The sequence below is a fragment of the Glandiceps talaboti genome, chromosome 15 (genome assembly GCF_964340395.1).
Source record: "Glandiceps talaboti chromosome 15, keGlaTala1.1, whole genome shotgun sequence".
Taxonomy (NCBI): Eukaryota; Metazoa; Hemichordata; class Enteropneusta; family Spengelidae; genus Glandiceps; species Glandiceps talaboti.
In genome coordinates, this window is record NC_135563.1 from 13,628,816 (window position 1) to 13,648,690 (window position 19,875).

A 19,875-nucleotide genomic window follows, 5' to 3' on the forward strand; every position below is an offset into this window, starting at 1 on the left:
ATCGAAACTAAACGCAATGGGTAGCTCACATCAAAATACATAACACCGAACTAGTACGTCGATATGTTCCAGCAACTCTATCGTTTCATACCATAAGCTTATACACTAAATGGCAACAGATAAGCGCTTACACTCAAAACTTTTTTCTATTTTTTGCGTCTTCAAAAAATTTTCACATGTTGAACTCCAGGTTCGACACATACAATTCAATTGATAGAAAATGTAGACACATGATTGTTTTAAATTCGTATGAAGGCAAAGAGGAACGTCATGACGCTAGGTCTTCTAAAGTTTGAGAGATGAATAACGTTAAACTGTTTTCATCTTCAAAAAAACACACATGTACATAACAACACGACCACAAAGGATGAAAATATAACAAAAGTTATCTATCTCTGGCAGTTAAATCGAACGAATTTGTAATTACACGAAAATGTAGGAAAAAACATCTTATTCAGTATACTGAATTAGTTACTTGTCCATTCTAAAAACAAAACTCTATCGATATATATATATATATATATATATATATATATATATATATATATATATATATATATATTCCAGTATACCTCAGGTTCTAAAAGATAGAGTCTGCACATGAAGCATGTCTATATTTAGGAATGGGTGGTCGTCACAATATGCTGAGGACTACCAGAAAGGGCTATGATAGGTTGATGTTGTTGTTGTTGCTGTTGTTGTTGGTGTTGTTGCGGTGATGATACAGTGCTACTGCTGCTACTGCTGCTAATGCTACTGGTGGTGACAGTGCTAGTGGATTGGCCGGCAAGCATTTTTCCTTCTTTCTTCATCTTTTGACGCAAATGGATTTTACTGTGTCGTTTCCTTTCGTCGCTACGAGCGAAGCGTCTTCCACATGTATCACAAGCAAATGGTTTTTCGCCGGTGTGAGTCCGAATGTGAGTTGTCAAGTGATCACTGCGACTGAAGTTTCTCATACAAATACGACATTGGAAAGGTTTCTGTCCGGTGTGAATTCGTATATGACGAGTGAGCTCATCGCTGCGGGAAAACCGACGATCGCAGGTTTCAACTGGACAAGCGTACGGCCTTTGATGTGGCGGCGTTTTACTAGGTCTGTTAGGGTACTTGCGAGGCTTCGGCGTTTTTGTTGGTACAGGGGCTTCTTGGTATGGTTGGTTACATGCAATGGTAGGTGGCATCTGTAATTTGCCAGGAGTTGCGACTTGAGCAGTAAGAAAGTCCGCCGGTGTAGATGTATGAAGCACCATATCTCCCAGTGCCTGAGTTCTGGGTGGAGTTGCCATTATTTCGGCGGATGTAACTACTGGTTTAGTCATCTGATGGCTCTGAAAACTGCTACTAAAGTCCGGTATAATGGGCCATGAATATTTCAACTCTCCTCCTACGTTTTTAACTTGTTGATAAGTTGGAGGTTGGCTAGGTGCTGAGCTTGTACTAAGACATTCTAAATTCTCATAGGTAGGTGCCTGTGTGTAGGCTGATGTAAAGGGCGGTTGAAGCTCTACGTTGCTTAGTGATTGAGTGATACTAACAGCGTCCTGAACAGAAATAGGAGTTAGAGTTTGTGAAACTTCAGGTTGAGTAACAATACTTGTAGCCTGAGTTGTCATCGGTGTTGGACTACCAATGCTAGTTGTAGTACTTGTTAGGATGTTCGTTATCAGAGGAGAAAGCATGGTGCGTTCTGGTTGCCACCAGTTGCCTGGTGTTGGTGAACTGCCCGTACTGCAGGGACCGCTGCCGCTGACGCTGCTTGCCGGAGAAGCAGACGCTGTTGTAAAAGTCCCTCGGTAAGTCAGAGTTTCCGGTTGGGTTGTAGTAATACCTGGCGTCCCGCTGACACCGGGACCTTGATATCCTGTGTCTGATTGTGGCTTGTAGGTAGACATAAGTTCTTCGTCAACCATTGCTATAAAAGCAAAAGAAAAAAGAAAAAAATGGTCAAAGTCATGGCAGAAATTACAACTTGAAAACTCTGGCGACAACCGAAGTATTCGAATGATAATCGAACTTACTCCGGTAACAGTGTCCAGTACAAGCGAATTGAACGGCATTAGGGTGACAGTTAGCGACTTGGAAACGACTCCACATGTTTAACAAGCTAGGCGTAGGGATTTAAAAACTTGGGGTATGAAATGAATAATGAATTGGGTACCAGAAGAGCGAGTGGGAGACGATGTTGACAGTACGCCGACTACACTACTACTAGCCTACATCTCAGCAGTCGTGTTATCTAGTGGCCAGTGATCCACCGGTGTGTGGGAGTACAACAGAACACGCCCACCTACACAGGCCGTATTACAATATTCCCACAAATCGCACACAACTACACGTGCTACAAGTCAAAACAACGATACAGATCTACACATTTCATACAGAACAATGTTTTATAAAACTGATGTTAAAAATAACAGTATTCATATGATCTACGGGAGCGGATGTGCTGAGTCAACAGTTACGAATGCCTGTCTGTGTAGCATAATGTCATCGTAGTGTAGGGTCATGACAAGGCAGGAACTCGCCGGTAGTACTGAGAAATTTCGCGATCAGCACACGATAATTTCTAATGAGAATTAAAGAAAATGTTTGTATCCATCCAAATAAATTATTATTGGGAGCTGTCAGTCCTTATTTCAAGTGAAAGCAAGGCATGTACAATGTTCAAACTGAGTGACCTTCATTCACAGCTGACGACGTACAATAATACCGTACCGTATAATAATATTGGAAATTATAAAATTGTTACTTACCAGTGAGACCCTCATCCTGTAAATCTGGTTCGGTATTGAATAGGGGTTCTGTTCCAACTGAAGTCGGTATCAAATCCAGCTGAGGCACCTGTCTCGCTGTCGTTGCACTGAGAGTTGTAGGTGTATCGAAGATGTCAAAACTCAAGTCAGTAGCGACCCTGGTCAAGGTTTCTAGCGCGTCCATCCGCATTTGGCCACTGGAATTGTTGTTACTCATACGTTAATAAAACTATTATATGGTGGTGGTGGGATGCCGATCGATCGCCAAAATTCTGATCACAACTCTGTACATAAAATTTACTACGAGCTTGAGATATTCCCGAGGTTTAAGATCTTGATCTATCGTAGAGTAGCAGATGAATGAATGAATTCGTAGGCGGTGTAGTCTTGTTTTATCACATTCATTCACTAAACCTGATGACTATATAAGGAAACCCCGATGTGACGTTGCCCAATCAGCGTCGACTACTATGTCAATAGAGATCCTTTTATTGCCATGCGATAAGTGACGTCAAATGACGTTTTCATAAATAAAAGATTATAATTGTTTCGACGACATGGGCTCAGAAAACGCTATTACACGTTGTTTACGTGATTTTTTCGCCGTATGCATTTGCAAGGTGGGCCATAATGTCGCAAATATTGCAAAATGCATCAGTAGTTAATATAGTGTTGTTGTTTTCTGCATTTTTCGTGCGGTACAGGCGGTGGTTTCGTCAATGGATAATGAAGGCTTTGTTTACCTATTCACTTGACAGTAAGATAAGAGGACATGAATATTTAATTTAATTGTGCTCGGGAAAATCGCGAAATACCGATGTTAACCATATATGGTAAAAACGAGGGCGAGCATGTTTCCGAGCATTGATTACGAGTTTACCTAATTTACATTACAATTGCTACGTCATCATGGAATGTGCCTTCAATAGGGTTGGCCAGCTGTCTAAAGATGGAAACGACAGATGCCGATTACGGTTCGGGCGCTGTTCGGTGATTTTCCGGATTCTTCCATATATGGCGAGCACACAAAGAGCACAGAGTTCACAAGAAAGCGGCGGGGAGAAACAGGGCAGTCATGAAAGAAGTATTATTTTGTTTTCTATTTTTCTAAAAACAGGTTTTTCCAAAATATCACATCTGCCCTGAAGCATTATGTATTTTAGCAATACATTTGTCCTGAGTCATAAGTGATTCACGAAAATGTCGCTGCATTGAATAAATGGTATAGCTGCTGCGTTCAACAGTAACATATCATATACGGGCTTCTCTGTATTTCACATTGACTGATTTTGTGAACTATCACGCATTTCCAATATCAATATTCATTGTGCTTGTGTTTCTGTTAATCTTTCTTACCCTCCTTGTTAAGCTTATTTTATTTAAATATATTTCAAAATATTTTACTCAGTTTTAAAATAAATGTTCTCTCATTTTTAACCGGACTTTGGTATTTTTGAGTATGTTTCACTTGCATCGTGATCCAATTATACAGAATACTAGTACCTTTTTAAAATGTAATATTTGCTGTATCTTAATGTTATTACGTTGTTATTTTATTTAATTCTATTTTAATTCCAACCATTTGATGTATTTTGCATTTCTGTGATTCATATATAATTAAAAAGATTTCATATATTTTCATTCTTTTAAGAAAATAGAAATCAAAAGGGAACTTTCGTGAATCCGCGAGTGAACGAAAGTGGTCACGTGGTACTTCAAAATGGAAGAAACGAAAAGAACACCTCATGCACTCACATAAATACACCAAAAAAGCCAAGACATTTCAGACGATTAATGATAAAACCTGTTGTGGTGGGCTGAGTTGAAAAGATTTCTTAAAGATCTGTGCCGGCTGAAGATTGAGAACTGAGATAAACAAGGCGTGGGCCAAGACCACGAAAACACCGGCTACAGGTATCTTTACGTTTGCTTTTGTTACTATACTGAGTAATAGAAAAGTTAATGTTAGCGTTGTAACATGTGTGCATGTATCATTGATATCAAAAACAAAGTTGTTTTCGCCAAAATCACGAAACAAAGATACAATTATTTTTGAATGATGGGATCTTTAATTCTCACCCCCACTTTTCAAACAAATACTCCCGCATATTGCATAATGTTTTCTTCCAGGTATAACTTGTATCAAAAGAAACATATATTTTTCAGGGATTTTTTCTTTTTCAATTTCCTAGTTTCTAAGACATGGTCGATAATGTTGGCGAACAGAAGTCACGATTCGATAGATGACTGTCTGTTTGTCATTTACCATTCTGTCAGTTTCAAGTAAAAGTCGTTAGTTGCATTGAAAGCATTGTTTACTATTCCAACCCACTGTGAAACTTTTTTTTTCTAGTAACAGACCGTACGATTATGATTTCATATAATGAGGAGTTTAGTGGCAGGAACCCTTAACTATAATTATAATTACATGGACAGGGTCTGACAGGTGCGCCCGTGAAGGGAAGTGTAATGGTTCCGTATTTTGCTATAATGCGTTACGTTTACAGATTCATTGTTATCGGACAATCACGAGCCGCGCTTTATAATGCCGATTTATCCCGAACAATAGATCGGATCGGCGCAGCCTTGGCGGTTTTGAATTTGAATGGGAACGTCCTCGAATCGGAAGTGAGTCACTACACAACAATAGGGAAATCCCCAAATTGTGTCATGGTTCTACAGCTCCCAATGCTTACTATGGTGACTACAGACAAGATGTTATGTAACCATAACTGTAAAGTTTTCACACTTACTGGTCCCTATTCGATCTAATATTGGAAAACGTCGATACCTGCCGGACCATGGGGCAATTTACAACCACTATTAAACGATGATCTCTTCTGCTTGGAATTGGTGTGTAAAACACAAGTAGTTGTCTTATTGTATTTTGTCACCTATTTGTATGTGTAACTGTCTGTCGGTTTATCTATGGATCTATTATTGATAGATCCATGGTTTATCTGACTGTCTGTATCCGTCTGTGTGTATGTATGTATGTATGTATGTATGTATGTATGTATGTATGTATGTATGTATGTATGTATGTATGTATGTATGTATGTATGTATGTATGTATGTGTGTGTGTGTGTGTGTGTGTGTATGTATGTATGTATGTATGTATGTATGTATGTATGTATGTATGTATGTATGTATGGGGTGGGGTGGGGTGGGATAGAGTCATAGTATGTGTATCATTCATTTCGAAGAACCAGGCATTACATTTAACCTATTCACCCAATGGTCGTTTTTGATCTTTTACACTTTAAATTCATCATTCTATTTGCATGGCACTACTTGTGTAGCTCTAAACGCTGTATAAGAATATTTATCGGTAAATTTATTGGTTGGTAAATTTATTGGTCTAAAAAATGACTAAAGTTCCATGAAAGTTTTTAATGAATGGAAATATATGACAGGGCATCCCAGCTGCATGGACATCAAATTGAAGGACGTGGGATTGGCGTATTGATTTTCAAAGACAAAGTTGGAAGTATATATGCGAGGCTAGAGCGTTATTCAAAATTACCAACTGATTTACCAACACTGTTGTACACTATTTCATCAATTTTAATTATATCTCTTTTCTTTATAGACAGAATCCATAGTTCAAAGTCTGATAATATTTCGTTGACATCGGAATTTTCTTCGACGTCTGCGTGGCTAATTCTGGACCAACTGAAGTTGAACTTGAGAGAGCAACATCAAAAACTTGCTATAATTAATTCACTGTACACAGAGTTCTCAATAGCCTAATTCCAAGCATTACACCCTGTTTTATCGTGGTTCAAATCTGCCGTTTCGTCCACCAAGAGCTCAAGAGCTTCACTGAGATTATGATGTCGTAAACTAGTACTAATCAGCGGGCTTCCCGGTAGCAACGCACGTTGAACCTAAGTTCTATCCCCAAGAAAAATACGAAGATCTACAAGACTTCCTATTTGCTGACAAGTCACGTACAAGAGACCCCAGGGACATTTCTCGATCAAACCACAGTTTTACAATCATGACAATAAGAAACGAATCGTGCCTCATGTAAGCACGAGTTCAGGTTTTACTAGTAGTAGTACGTGTATAGAGGAACACGACAACTGGCAGCGACAATGTCCAACTACCCAGCTGATACACAACTTGTACAGATATAACGGTACTAGTAGAATGCTTCAAGTGACATTACAAGTATTTAAAGGGTAATGTGATAGCCCTGATGACCTGATATGAACCCAATACAGCTGATTTTACGTGTCACTAATCACGAATGACCCTAAAGTGACCTACATTCCTGTTCTATGGTCATCGCACTTTTAATCTTTCAAATCTCATTGACCGTACGGTCGCGACCACTTCGTTTCAAGTGTATCCGACATTGCATTGACCACAATGTAAAGAAAGATTACTATACAAAGTTAACAAGTCAACCAAGGAAACGTAGCATAGTATTTATAGCAGACCCCGGGTATTAATGAAGAACAATAATTTTAAATTAATAGATCACGTTAATGAGCAATATTCACCCGAGAGTATGTTGTCTATGAAGGAATATTCTGTCAATTCGTTTAAGCTTGTGTTTCAGGATTCACCTTCTATTTTTAGGATTTGTGTGGGGACTCCGAACGATCACTGGAAAAGTGGGATGGGCCAAAATAGTGTTTGAGGTTTGACAAAGTTCTGGCCAAATTCGGGATAAAATGAAACAGAAGCCTAAGTGTAATACTGTAGTCTATTTATTAATGGATGGGTCAAACCTACTCATCAGAAAGGGTTCGAAGGTTTATTCTGTAACTTCGTACTCTAGTACATTTTCACTGGTGTACTTTTTTCCCGCGTCACAGGGCAGTTTTCAAGTCAGTACATGGATGACTTAATGTTACCGTAAAAGGGGAGAATTTAACGACGGCGAAGGATTGTCGCATACTGTCAGAACTTCACCTCATTTGTATCAGTTTAAAAACATGTAGTATTTATGACATTTCTGAATGCATTTTTTCATTACTCCTCATTTAAGGCTTAGATGATTCCATCAATAATTTGAGTTTATCGCTGTTCTCTCGACGCTACAGTTATTGTAAGATGCCGTTTTACGTTAGATGACAAGGGTCGCGTGGAATGTAAGCTATGCTGACTTGTAAATGGGTGGCCGAGGTCAATCACTGACACACTTTCTACTGAAAGTTTAACATTGTCCACTACCATTGTATACATAGTGTACAACTGAATTGAAACGCGATTTATACTTATATACTGTGGTATTTTAGCACCCACACTCCAGTATCAATGTCTTATTGAATGCAAACTCAACCGAAATAACTCTTGCGAATACAAAATTACCCCTCCCCCTTTGACTCTCCCAGTAATCGAAACATATATTTTTATTTCCATATTTAATGCAGTATTTAACATTTTTCCTTGTAACTTAATTTTTATTTCTGTACATAGTAGAATCGTTGAAATAACATTCTTATTAAAAGATCCTGTCGCCATTGTTTACTCCGATATGCTGAGTTGACTATATTTTCTCTGATTTAGCCCGGTAGTATTCGGTAAAACAATAACAGTTTTCAACGAGGGGAAAAACAAGGGCTTTAATACCAATATATTGTACGTCAGGTTGAAAGATAAAATCAGGGCTCTACTCGTATTTAGACAACCCCTGTATGTACCGGTATTCTTTATTGCAGTAACTGTTATCGGTTTCTCTGTTCAAGGCTGAACAAAAGCGTATTCATTATACTGAAAGTTATAAGTTGTGAATTTACAACATTCATCATTTACTGGTGTTGTGTGGAAATTTATAACCTTTACTTCATTTATTCAAGTTCAAGTTTTCTAGTTTAATTCTACCGGTGTTGTATTAGCTACCGAGCTAGATCGCTGTAGTGTACTGTCGGTTACCCAGAGACACCTCTGCACTGACGGTGACGGAAGAAAGATAAGTCTGGAACCGATATGCAAATTACGATTATGGGCTAGAAAGTATGCTACACAGTGAATCGACCACTGTCTGAGTTCAAACACAACTTGAAGTCAGTGCTCGCAATATTAGTCAACTTGATATTTCGAGGAAGGTCATAGGTCACGTCAGTATACAGCAAAAACAAACAACGAGTGACCTTCGGCTTCAACAATTCGTGACTTGATTCTATCTCCATGGGAAAAGTACCCAAGGCCCGAAACAACTTTTAAAGAATCCTTCTTTTAGAATATATATCTTTCGGAAGCCGAGTCATTACTTCAATTTAATTTTACCACTTTTAAATTCTTCAATAACGTTCTTGAAAATCATGTGTTACTCATGTAATATTTAATTGATATAAAATGGTGTATTTATATTCTCTTTCTACTGCTCTAGCTACAACTGGAACGTTTTTTAAAGCCGATATAATGATTTGCTTGTCATGTCATACACCTTGAATAGTATTGAATCACCTGTGGGTAAGTGTATTTGTGTAGCTGTACACGTAGTATACATACAGCTGTGGACATCTAAGTGTGTGAATCCTTGTATAACTAGTCAGACTACATTGACTGTATAAGGTAGTATGACTTTTGGATCCGCACCCAAAATTAATGCCCTAATGCGATCATGAGTTCAACTTCTAGTTATTACTCTATAGTACTGAATACTTATGGATACAGTCGACCATAGATATATCCTGATTAATATTTACAATAACAAATTATGGATATTTCGACAATTTTCTGTATACATGTATTAAAGCTTATGTATTGTTCATCGTCTTATCGATAACTAATACTATTATTAAGTTTTAGTATAGCTAGACTAGCTTTAATGTAATATTTTCGATTGTTGTCAGAGTTGAATTTCCCTGTTTGTGTAAAATACCCTAATCTTCTTCTTACCTTAAAATCCTACATTTTTTCTCCCTAAAAGTTTCACTCATTTGTCTTGGTCATAATTAATATACCACAGTCGATATACACATTTACTGTAAAATGCATCCATTCACCAGCCCCGTCAAAACCCAACGTTCTGTAGAAACCCGAAGACGAACCCGTTGTGGTCACGTGATGTGGCCATATGTTGTTTGGCTTACGGCAAAGTCCAAGAAGTATATATTATTTTTCGGTGCGCCAGTAGAAAAAAAAATTGTACCCTGGCTTGCAAGAATGCGTATAACAATAACGAGTTTCAGAATGAGTACTGTTCTTGTATTATGATAAACAATTTTTCGCGAGTTTTATTATAAACACTATTTATCGCCATAATAAAACATGACGTCTGCAAAGTGAACACGTCGAGTGTTTAGTACAGCTTTGACTTTCCCGCATGTAAGCTTTAATACTATGCCTTAAAGCAGTTTTATTTTATTTTTAATACACATATATTCAAAACACAAATATAGCTTTCTTAGCCATGTTATCGCTATTATATCTGTTACTGTAAATCCGCTTTAAAAAATAGCATTTAAGCATGTATTACTGCTAAGTTGTAACTGTTACAATCATTTTGGATGACGAACATTTTCGCAAACCAGATACAGTGCAGTGGGACGACTCCCGTAAAACAGGCCGTGGTTTGCGACGATGAGTGACGAAATGCATCACGTGATCTCTAGTTTTGACTTTTGCGACGTAAATATCTATGAGTATTGATTGAAATGTTGATGTTGATGTTGAAGTATCGCTGGATTCACAGAATGTGACATACACTGTTCAAAACAACATACACTGTCATTTCTAACCGTAGTTATGACTGGAGCTTTCATTTTCCGCCAAAGGCGACGAAAGAGTTATGACGCGCGCAATTCACAGACGCAAAGGAACACCGAGAAATACTACAATTGCAGAGTCATAGGAAGGTGACGTCATTTTACAAGTAAACAATATGTAAAGGGTATTTCCGTGAGTCTATCGTCATGACAGAGCCAATATTTTTAATATCATATTTCATGTCAATTCTATTTATATACTTACAGAGGCGTTTGCTCCATTTATTATTCACGTTCGTACTTTAAATAGAAAAGAGGCCAAGACTTAATGCAATCAGTAGTGATTCGGTTCGAAAAAACAGCCCGAGTCTTATGCAATGGCATCTATTCACAGGATTTCTTTGTTGTAGTATATTTTTTTTGATGCCTTACCGTTGGTTGTTGTTGTTTTATGGGATTATTTTACAAAAAAATATACAATTTACAGTTATTTTATTGGTTTAATATATTGACATCCCTTTCAGCCTTTTTGGAGAGATTTAGAATCAGTTTTTTTTACATTTGAAATTTCTGTAGTAATTTGTATGACCGTTGCATGTCTGGATCTTTACCGGGACAGTAGCGATTTCCTATTTCTTCACGCCAGAATTTTACATATGGCAAGCCTGTTGCCATGACTACATGTATGTAGAATTTGACGCGTGGGAGATAACACGTGCCTATTCATTAATACAGAAGTTACACTAAGCTACAGCGGCTATGAAAAACAAATTTTGCTACTAATACCAATGGAAATGTAATTTGACGTACACTTGTCAAATGGGGGGGGGGGGGCAGCTAGACAGAACCTATTTACTGATAAAGTAGTTTCTAGAAATGATATCCAAAGAATGAAATGGTGTAGCAATGATATACTACTTTGCGAGTGATAACAGCTAGCCTAAAACCCATGGCCCAAAGCAGACCAGTTTGACGGATAAATTATGTAAATATAGGCCAATTAGTAAAATATAAATACAAATATATTCAAATATAAAAAGTAAGCTTAAATCTAAATAAATGCCAAAATCTTTCCCCTCATCACATATATTATCTTACATATACTTACATATACAAATAAAAAACAGCAATAACTGTTTTTATGTTGAGCTTTGTTTGTTTGTTTGTCTGTCTGTCTGTTTGTTTGTTTGTTTGTTTGTTTGTTTGTTTGTTTGGTTAGTTGATTTTGTTGTTGATATTATTGTTATTTTGTTTCTTAGCTTATGTCATTCCTAAGTTTGCTCTAACTTTTTTAGTGGAAACCCCGGAATGATAAACAACTAAGAAACAAAAAACAAAGCTCAAAAAAAAAAAAAAACCAACGCCACGGTTACTGTATCCTGTGTACTGTGGCGGTAATGTGTGTCTGGCACAGTGAGCGAATTCATCTTAGTTTTCGCAGTGTAATGAGGAAAAATCTTCTCGGCACCTTCTAAACGAATTTTACTCTGCTGATAGTACGTAGAAAAACGATGTGGTGACCACGTGATATAAATATGACCTACAAGTTGGAAAGTAAATAATTTTCACAAATGATGCACAATGTTTTCTTGCGTTTTTGAAGTGGTAAAGAACTGAAATATCAGCTACGAGCTGCGAGCAGATGAATATTTAGTTTATCAGTTATATTTACGTTCAGTAGGACATTTATGAACTTGGATGATTCCAAGGAGGTGTAGGACTAACTGAACGCAATGCGTTAGTGTCATTAAAATGTGAGGCCGGTATCTAGAGCAGTCTCCGAGTCCATTGTTCTAAATCAATGTCAGAAGACTTCCCTAAACTGAGTGAGTTTACGAGAAAAGTAAGGAAAGGGGAACCTCGCCAACCTTGGTTTGCATACATTATACCCGGGCCCTTTTGTATAGCTATGCGTGTCATGGCTTCGTGGAGGCAAACACGGTAAATCGGGGGGAAATCCAGGTTCAAATTCACCTTCGGATTCAACACAAGAGGGCGCACAATCGATATTTTCTCATGATAAGGTGGGGGGGGGGGGTTATATTGACATATATAACCCGATCTTGTGTCAAGTAGTTCGAAAGCAGAAGCACGTTTTTAATTTGTCAAATCTTGATTTATTTGTATTTGTATTTCTGAACTGTACCTTCTCTCCCGATAAAATAGATAGTACGTCTCGTTCTTGTTCCTGTGACTTCTATTGGCAGTTTTCGTCTAAAATTTTTTTTTTTTTTTAAGTGTTGTGATTGATTTATATTCTGTTAGCAAGGTAGGAAGGTTTGAATGCAATTGGCAGTATGTATGGTATAGACGATAATTGCCAGACAAAAATAGAAACATGTTTGACCGTGAATGCAAACAAGCACGTTCTCGCACTCGAAAATTATGCAGATTTATTTCAAATGTATACTTCCTTTGACGTCACCAGATGGTAATTTATCGCGTAACCTATCGTTACCTAACATTGGTCTGTCATTACGTAGTTTGTGTTCGCAAATTTTTCCTATGTCTTATTACTTTACATTTTTCTAGGACACTGAAGGACGTCTTCTTTATATGTCGTCTATTTTTTCACTATCTAGAGGACTGGCACTGCGGTTGTGATAAAACTGTCATTATTACACCTTTTGTTGTTTAATTAACACGATTGTACGAGTGTTACTTTTAATTCTGTCAATATGTCGCGTCTTTCCTCTAAATAAGCCAAAGTCAGGTGGCCATAGTATATCAAATTGTTGTAGCGCTCAAGTCACACATTGACATTTTGAACGTTCACTACCTTTTCAAAAAAAAGGTCTTCTGTGATGACGGATGTGATGAGAAATGGCAAATCTGTTGATTTGTGATCAGAAATGGCGAGCGCTCGAATAACAGACCCAATAAGTAGGAACAGGAACACAAGACAAACCCCAAGGGGCAAAAACTGACGCAAACACACCCACGACAAATAATCAAAACGAAACTAAGCGAGAACAAACCTGGAATAAATGTTACCTATATTCCCTTTCGGTTTTTGTAGCCTTAGACAACGAGTATAAAGTTGGTCTCAGATTCAGAATCAGATTCACATTGGAGGACAATAATGAGGCCAGGCTCATATTCAGCCTCAGGTTCAGTCTCATATTCGAAAAATCACGATAACACCAGAAGAAAAGCAGTCAAACAAGAAATTGTACCATAGGACTAAAGGAAATGTCCCACTTCTCACCCATCGTAAAATAATACTGCAACAGACTTTTAAATAAGACTAAAATCATCACAACCGCAATGTGTAGATGCATCATTGGAATAGTGCACCTATCAACAAACACATCAGCTGAACTTTGACCCTCGCCCTAATGTATTGGTATTGGCGACAACTTTATCTCTGATTTTCTTGTAATTTTCCCCTTGTAGGCTAAGACATCCCCTCTCCCACCAAGTGAGTGTGAAGGGGGAACCGGAGGGACATGTCCTGTAGCCTGGACATTATTATTTCTTGTTTGATTGCTTTCAGTAGTGTTATGTGGTGTTTTATCGTGATTTTTTCGAATATGAGACCGAACCCGAGGCTCAACATGAGACTAGCCTCATATTGTCCTCCAATTTGATCTGATTCTGAATCTGAGACCAACTTTGTACTCGTCATTAGACAGTATGTATTCCAGGTGAATGGACAAAGGGATATAACAAAAACAAATTATTTGCAATCGTCAGTTACAACAGACTCTTTCTTTCGTAATTTCTTATAATCAAGTTTATTTCAATTTGTTGACTACAAATTCGTTTATGGTTTACATGTAAAAACTCAAATGACATCTAACTTTTGGCATTCTTGACAATTTTTTTGGCGTAAATCATTACTTTGTTTTGTTTCTTTTTGCACCTGCGAAAGCAAATAGTATCGCCAAGAAGACGAGCAAAGCACACAGCACAGCATGCAATTACACAGATGGTGAACTTGACAAAACCTTAGATATTCCATATGTAATTTTACACTTCAACACTCCGGACTCTGTAGTGGTAGTTTCTCTGGATTTTAAATCACAGTTATGCCATTCTCATTTACATATATTCTGAGTTTGAATTAATTTCTTTTGGATGTAGCGAATCATAAACCCTCATGACATCCTGGCATTCTCCTGTGCGTTTCATGATCACTATACAAGATATTCAAAATGATGGTTTACCAGTCGGCTACTTATTTCTCCCACATTTTCTTTCTACCCACCCACTTTGCACATCCCATGATAGCTGTTCGTATGACGAAAGACTTCTTCACTAATGACACAATGTATTTAAAAGGATGACGTTATCTACGAAATATATGTACATTAAAATCATGGTCAGTTTACTAGTATATTTGGAATGGCTCTCCTGCATGTAAGGTCTTATTTGAAGGTTGGTAAATTGAAAGAACCTTCTGTTATCCAACGAATCTACCTCTAACCCGATGTTAAAATTTGGATGATGTACGAGTCGACTGTTTTAACATTCAAACCTTTAAAGCACAGTAAGCAAGCAAGCAAACAAACAAACAAACAAACAAACAAACAAACAAACTACAAGACCTATACACATACGCAAGTTTAATAAAAGTAAATGTATATGAAATAAACAGACCTAAGTATTCATACCAGTATACACGGTATACCAAGGGAGACATATAATGATATAGACAGGCCCAGCAGCTAATGGTAGTGTAGTTACTCATGTGTTTATAAGCATTTTCATTTACTCGTGTATATTTGTAACCTTATCAGGGCACATGTCACAATATTTTAAAGTATTCGTATGTATTTGATGTGGGTTTTTTTCATTTGTTTGTTTGTTTGTTTGTTTGTTTGGTTGGTTGTTTGGTTGTTTTACACGGGTCAAGGGCCCCTGTGTTTAAAGTAGTTGAGAGAGTGGCATTACAAGAGATCGGTTTGTGTGTGTCTGTGAGACAAACATATCAACACATATGATGAATAGTTGGTTGTAGTTTTTTAGGTTTGAGCATCTAAAAGTACACATGGAATATCTGTATGGTTGGAAAATAACGTCAATTATACGATCCAGTCTATCAACATTTTATTTATCATAGCACTGAAAGAATAGAACAAGTAAGTGACCTTGTTTCAACTGGGTAACATAAACACTTAGTTTGACTTGGTTTCACATATGAACGAACATCGATCGTATATAGTAACTGCTCGATGGGTAAAGGTGGTTTTAGATTAAATTACCTTCTTATAGGTCTTGGGGGTCGAGGGTACATCGGCGGTGTAAAAGTATTACGATAATCAATTTGTCCCATCTGATCATTCTGCAATTTTCGGCTTGGGTCGTGCCACAGTGGTCTGGATCTCCCTGTCTGATCTCTAGGTGAAGCCATCTTCGATTTTCAAATCCCTCCACCTGAGAAAATATTGTGTATAGCGTCACTGAAGCAAGATGGAAAAAAATATTTCACATAATGATAGAATCCTATGGCTAACAATAACATCACTGTTTATCAAATGACGCCCTCACCGGTCACTCTGAATAATCAATGTCGATCACTGAGGAGAGTTGTATGAACTGAGCAATTCAAGTGTCTGCTTTAAAATAAAGATACGATTTTCAAAGAATCAGTACCCACACATGATTCCAAAAGGGGCGGAGGGAGAGGAAGAAACAAAGCAGTGAAACCCAATTTTAAATCTTTTTTAATTTGCTATGGGGTTCAGCTTGCCAGGTATATTAACGATATATTGTTAATAACTGCTGCTAAAACTCAGAATCAAAGGATTTCCAAAATATGGTTCAGACACTACCGAGTGATCTTTCAATGATAGTTTTTCCAAGGAAGAACAGTGTTCTAAACCGAAGTTAATGGTCTTTGTGTGAACATATCAGTCTCCGTACTACTTGAGTCTAACACATGTAACTTTATGTGTAAACTGCTCCTGTTGTCATAGTAACTGGGATTTTGTTGTAATGGTGATTGCCTTTAATTGCTTGGTATGCGGACTTTTCCCCCTTTCGAAAATATGAAGCCATATAATTTTATAATTGCATCGACTTATTTTGCTTCGTTTGCCTTGGCTGGCATGGTGACGTCGATCATGTCCTTTCAACGGGTGCCAAGTAGCGGTTGTCTCCAGTATGTTACCCATGATCTTCTATGCACAAGTGAGCAGTTGTTTCACCATTCGTACTTTTAATGGTGCAAACCTATTCATGGCAAATATGCATTTTCCAGGCAGAAAAACCAAAAAGAGTGCCAATAGCGTTGCAGCACAACTGTATTTGGGCATGGTCTTGTTGCTAGCCATATTTGCATACATTTTCGGAATCTTTATTAACTTGCCTACCCTTCCCAGTTTCATCTTTGCAATATAAACCATCATTTGGATGTTGCTATGGGGTGGTTTTGTTGCTAGGCATATTAACATACATTTTTTGTTCTTTATTAACTTGCCTACCTGTCTCTGTTGTTATCCTTGTAATATGCATTATCACTTCACTGTTGCTAAGGGCGTGGCCATGGATGCTAGGGCCAGTTGTGTCAAAATGCAAATACAAATAACACATCCAGAAACATCCCTACCAAGTTTCAGCCCCCCATTCACCATGTAGTTTTCAAGATATAAGTTTTTGACTGCATCTTCATGTACACATCCCTATATGCATCTTCATTAAATTTCATCCCAATCTGCTCAGTAGTTTTGAATTACACATTTCAGCCCTAATTTGCATATCACTGATGGGATCATCATGTCATGAACAATTCTTAAACTAAACACCCCTAAGAACGCTCCCACCAAACATCAGTCAAATATGGCCAGTAATTTTGGAATTATAGACTTTTGACCAAAAAGACACACTTTTTAGCCCCAATTTACACATCACTGATGGGATCCTTATGTCAGGAACAATTCTTAAATTAAACATCCACAAGAACACTCCCATCAAATTTCAGGCCAATCTGCCCAGTAGTATTGGATTTTAAGTTTTTTGACCAAAAATCACATGTTTGACCCAAAAAACGATGTTTTGTATCAAATTTGGTTTTCTGCAACATTCAGGTGAACATCAATGACATCGTATTACCGTGAGATTTATTACTAAATCTTACTTTTTACTGTCACTCATAATGTCACTCACATGTCGTAAAATGTAAATATTAATGTAAACATTGACATAGCTAAAATGCAATATTTTAAAAATATATACTTTTCCCGAGTGAAAACATTCGACATTTCAGCGTTTTCACCTTGACGTCAGCGGAAGGAGACAACACCGCGCTAATTGGGACTTAGTCTGACTTGTTGTTGAACGTTATATGGTTTTAATCCCAAATAAGGAGGCTTCATTCCCTTTGATTGTATTAAATGACAGAATAAGGTTGCACGTTGAAAAATCACAAGGAGTGTGGTATCTTTGAAGGTAAAATTAATATGATTAATAACAGATGATAATTATTATAATAACCTTTTTCCCAATAAACATATCACTTTCCACACATAGTAATTTTAATGACAGTCCTTACAACTTTAAAAATACCAAGTCTTTAGTCTTTTACGTAGTTACACATTGTTATAATGTTATTTATTTACAGCCGTTGAGACGATATGTTTATAAGCGGAAGCAGAATACTATACATACAAAGAACAGTTGAAAAATATGAGCTATTTACACTACTACATGTATTTGCCGATCGCGAGATTTCGTAACACAGTCTAAGAACCTGGCTTCACTAAGTGAGTGTACACGTCTTACTTCCCAACGAAAATTGAGAGGGAGGCATCCAAACTAGTATTGTTTCATTAGTGGTATTAAAACAGTGAACTCCTAATGATTAAATGACGTCACAACTCTATCTGCCATTCAAATATACGTAGCTAAAGAGAGACATCTCCCTGGGGAATATACAATCCATTGCAGCCTCTGTAAGCGCATAGGATTACACCCTTCACATAGCAACTTATATCCTACCAGATCCCCATTTATACAGTTGGGTTGAATTAGGCACAACCATTGTTCAATTCTTGCCAACTTGTAGATCCGCCAACTTGTAGATTCCAAGCCGGTCACTCTAACCATTCAACCAACATTCATTCATTCATTCATTCATTCATTCATTCATTCATTCATTCATTCATTCATTCATTCATTCATCCATTCATTCATTCATTCATTCATTTCGTGGGAGTTTCTGAGAACAGTGTTATCGATATATGTCACAACATAGACAATGGTGGAAATCTGCCCTCCACTTTCTATGGTCACAACGCGATCATTGACAAACAAAAATGAATAACGAAAACAAATCAAACAAACAGTGGAAAAATAAATGTGTTACTTTCTATAATTTCATTTTAACAAAGTGACTATCAGAAAATACCCTGTATTCAATTTCCATAATTATTATATTTTTCATATGTTTTACGTTCTTTAATTATGCGAAATGTGAAAAAAAATCCACAAAATAAAATAGCAAAGCTTACCTGCTATGGGGAATAGTCGCACAGTTATATCAACCAGTAACCGGTTCAAGCAGTAGGCATCAAAGTGCATGATGTTGACGAACAAGGCCCTTATTTATTGCATTGAAAATGACCACACACACACATACACACAACATCAACCACTATTACACAATTGCACAACGATGGCTTCAGGACTCCGAGAATGTTTATTTACCAGTGTTGATTAACACCGATGTACGCAAGTTGGTGATAATACGCGGGTCTTCCGTGTTTTGTGCGACAAGAGTATGGCTGCATTGACGTAATTCTAACTGACACTTCATACCTAGGAGACCACCTATTTACTTATTATGCTCAGTAATTATTGTATAATTTTAGGTCGTCAAAACATCATACACAAACATGACATCAACAGTAAATGTACACGGTAACGAAATGTTCACTAAAAGAGGCCAAAGAATACTAACTGACCCAGAGACGGTCGTTAAATTAATCAACGATCAGCAGTTGTCTGTCTGTCCGTCCGACCGTCTGTCTATCTTCAATATTGGTATATATGCGTTCATGATAGTGTCACGAAAAAAATGAATGTCGGCAAGAATATTAATGTGCCAAGTGATAACACTAAGGCTACAGACTTGAATATCGATTGTGTGTGTTCAGGTACGTGAGTTTAATGTACTCACGATGACGCCAGGGGGGGGGGGGAAATCTTTGCATTCTACCCTGTACCTGTAGGCGTTTACGATATCGCCACTGAAAAATACAAAAAGAAAACAAAAACCCCGTGAGGGTTCAAGATATTACGTCAGGGGAAAAATATAACATGAGTAAGTATGACGCAGTCAAGTTAATACCACGGAAACAATTAAAACTTTAGTAATTGGATCAAAACAAATTGAGGTATTTTCACGCTGTGTTTCCAAGTGAAAGGACATGTCGTCACGTAACTGATATTATATGCTGGAAATATGCTCCAAGTAAAAAACAAACTAAAAACAATTCGACACAAACAT

The 19,875-nt window shown here is 37.3% G+C and overlaps 1 protein-coding gene and 1 long non-coding RNA gene across 3 annotated transcripts; one reads left to right on the plus strand and one right to left on the minus strand.

The window, feature by feature from the left end:
• Window positions 1–537: 537 nt before the first annotated feature.
• LOC144446133 (uncharacterized) lies at window positions 538–3,137 on the minus strand. Of its 2 annotated transcripts, none has more exons than XM_078135851.1 (2): window positions 2,757–3,137; window positions 538–1,915 (listed from the first exon to the last, which is right to left on the minus strand). In XM_078135851.1, the coding sequence occupies exons 1-2, from the start codon at window positions 2,971–2,973 to the stop codon at window positions 618–620; spliced, it is 1,515 nt and encodes a 504-aa protein (XP_077991977.1). In that variant the 5' UTR covers window positions 2,974–3,137; the 3' UTR covers window positions 538–617. The 2 variants fall into 2 exon arrangements, with proteins under 2 accessions (XP_077991977.1, XP_077991978.1); XM_078135852.1 differs by lacking the exon at window positions 2,757–3,137 and adding an exon at window positions 2,022–2,206.
• Window positions 3,138–3,672: 535 nt separating this feature from the next.
• On the plus strand, window positions 3,673–11,522 carry LOC144446652 (uncharacterized). The gene is made up of 4 exons (XR_013481970.1): window positions 3,673–3,840; window positions 4,408–4,670; window positions 5,264–5,609; window positions 6,350–11,522. It is a non-coding gene; the product is annotated as an uncharacterized LOC144446652 (long non-coding RNA).
• Window positions 11,523–19,875: the final 8,353 nt, after the last annotated feature.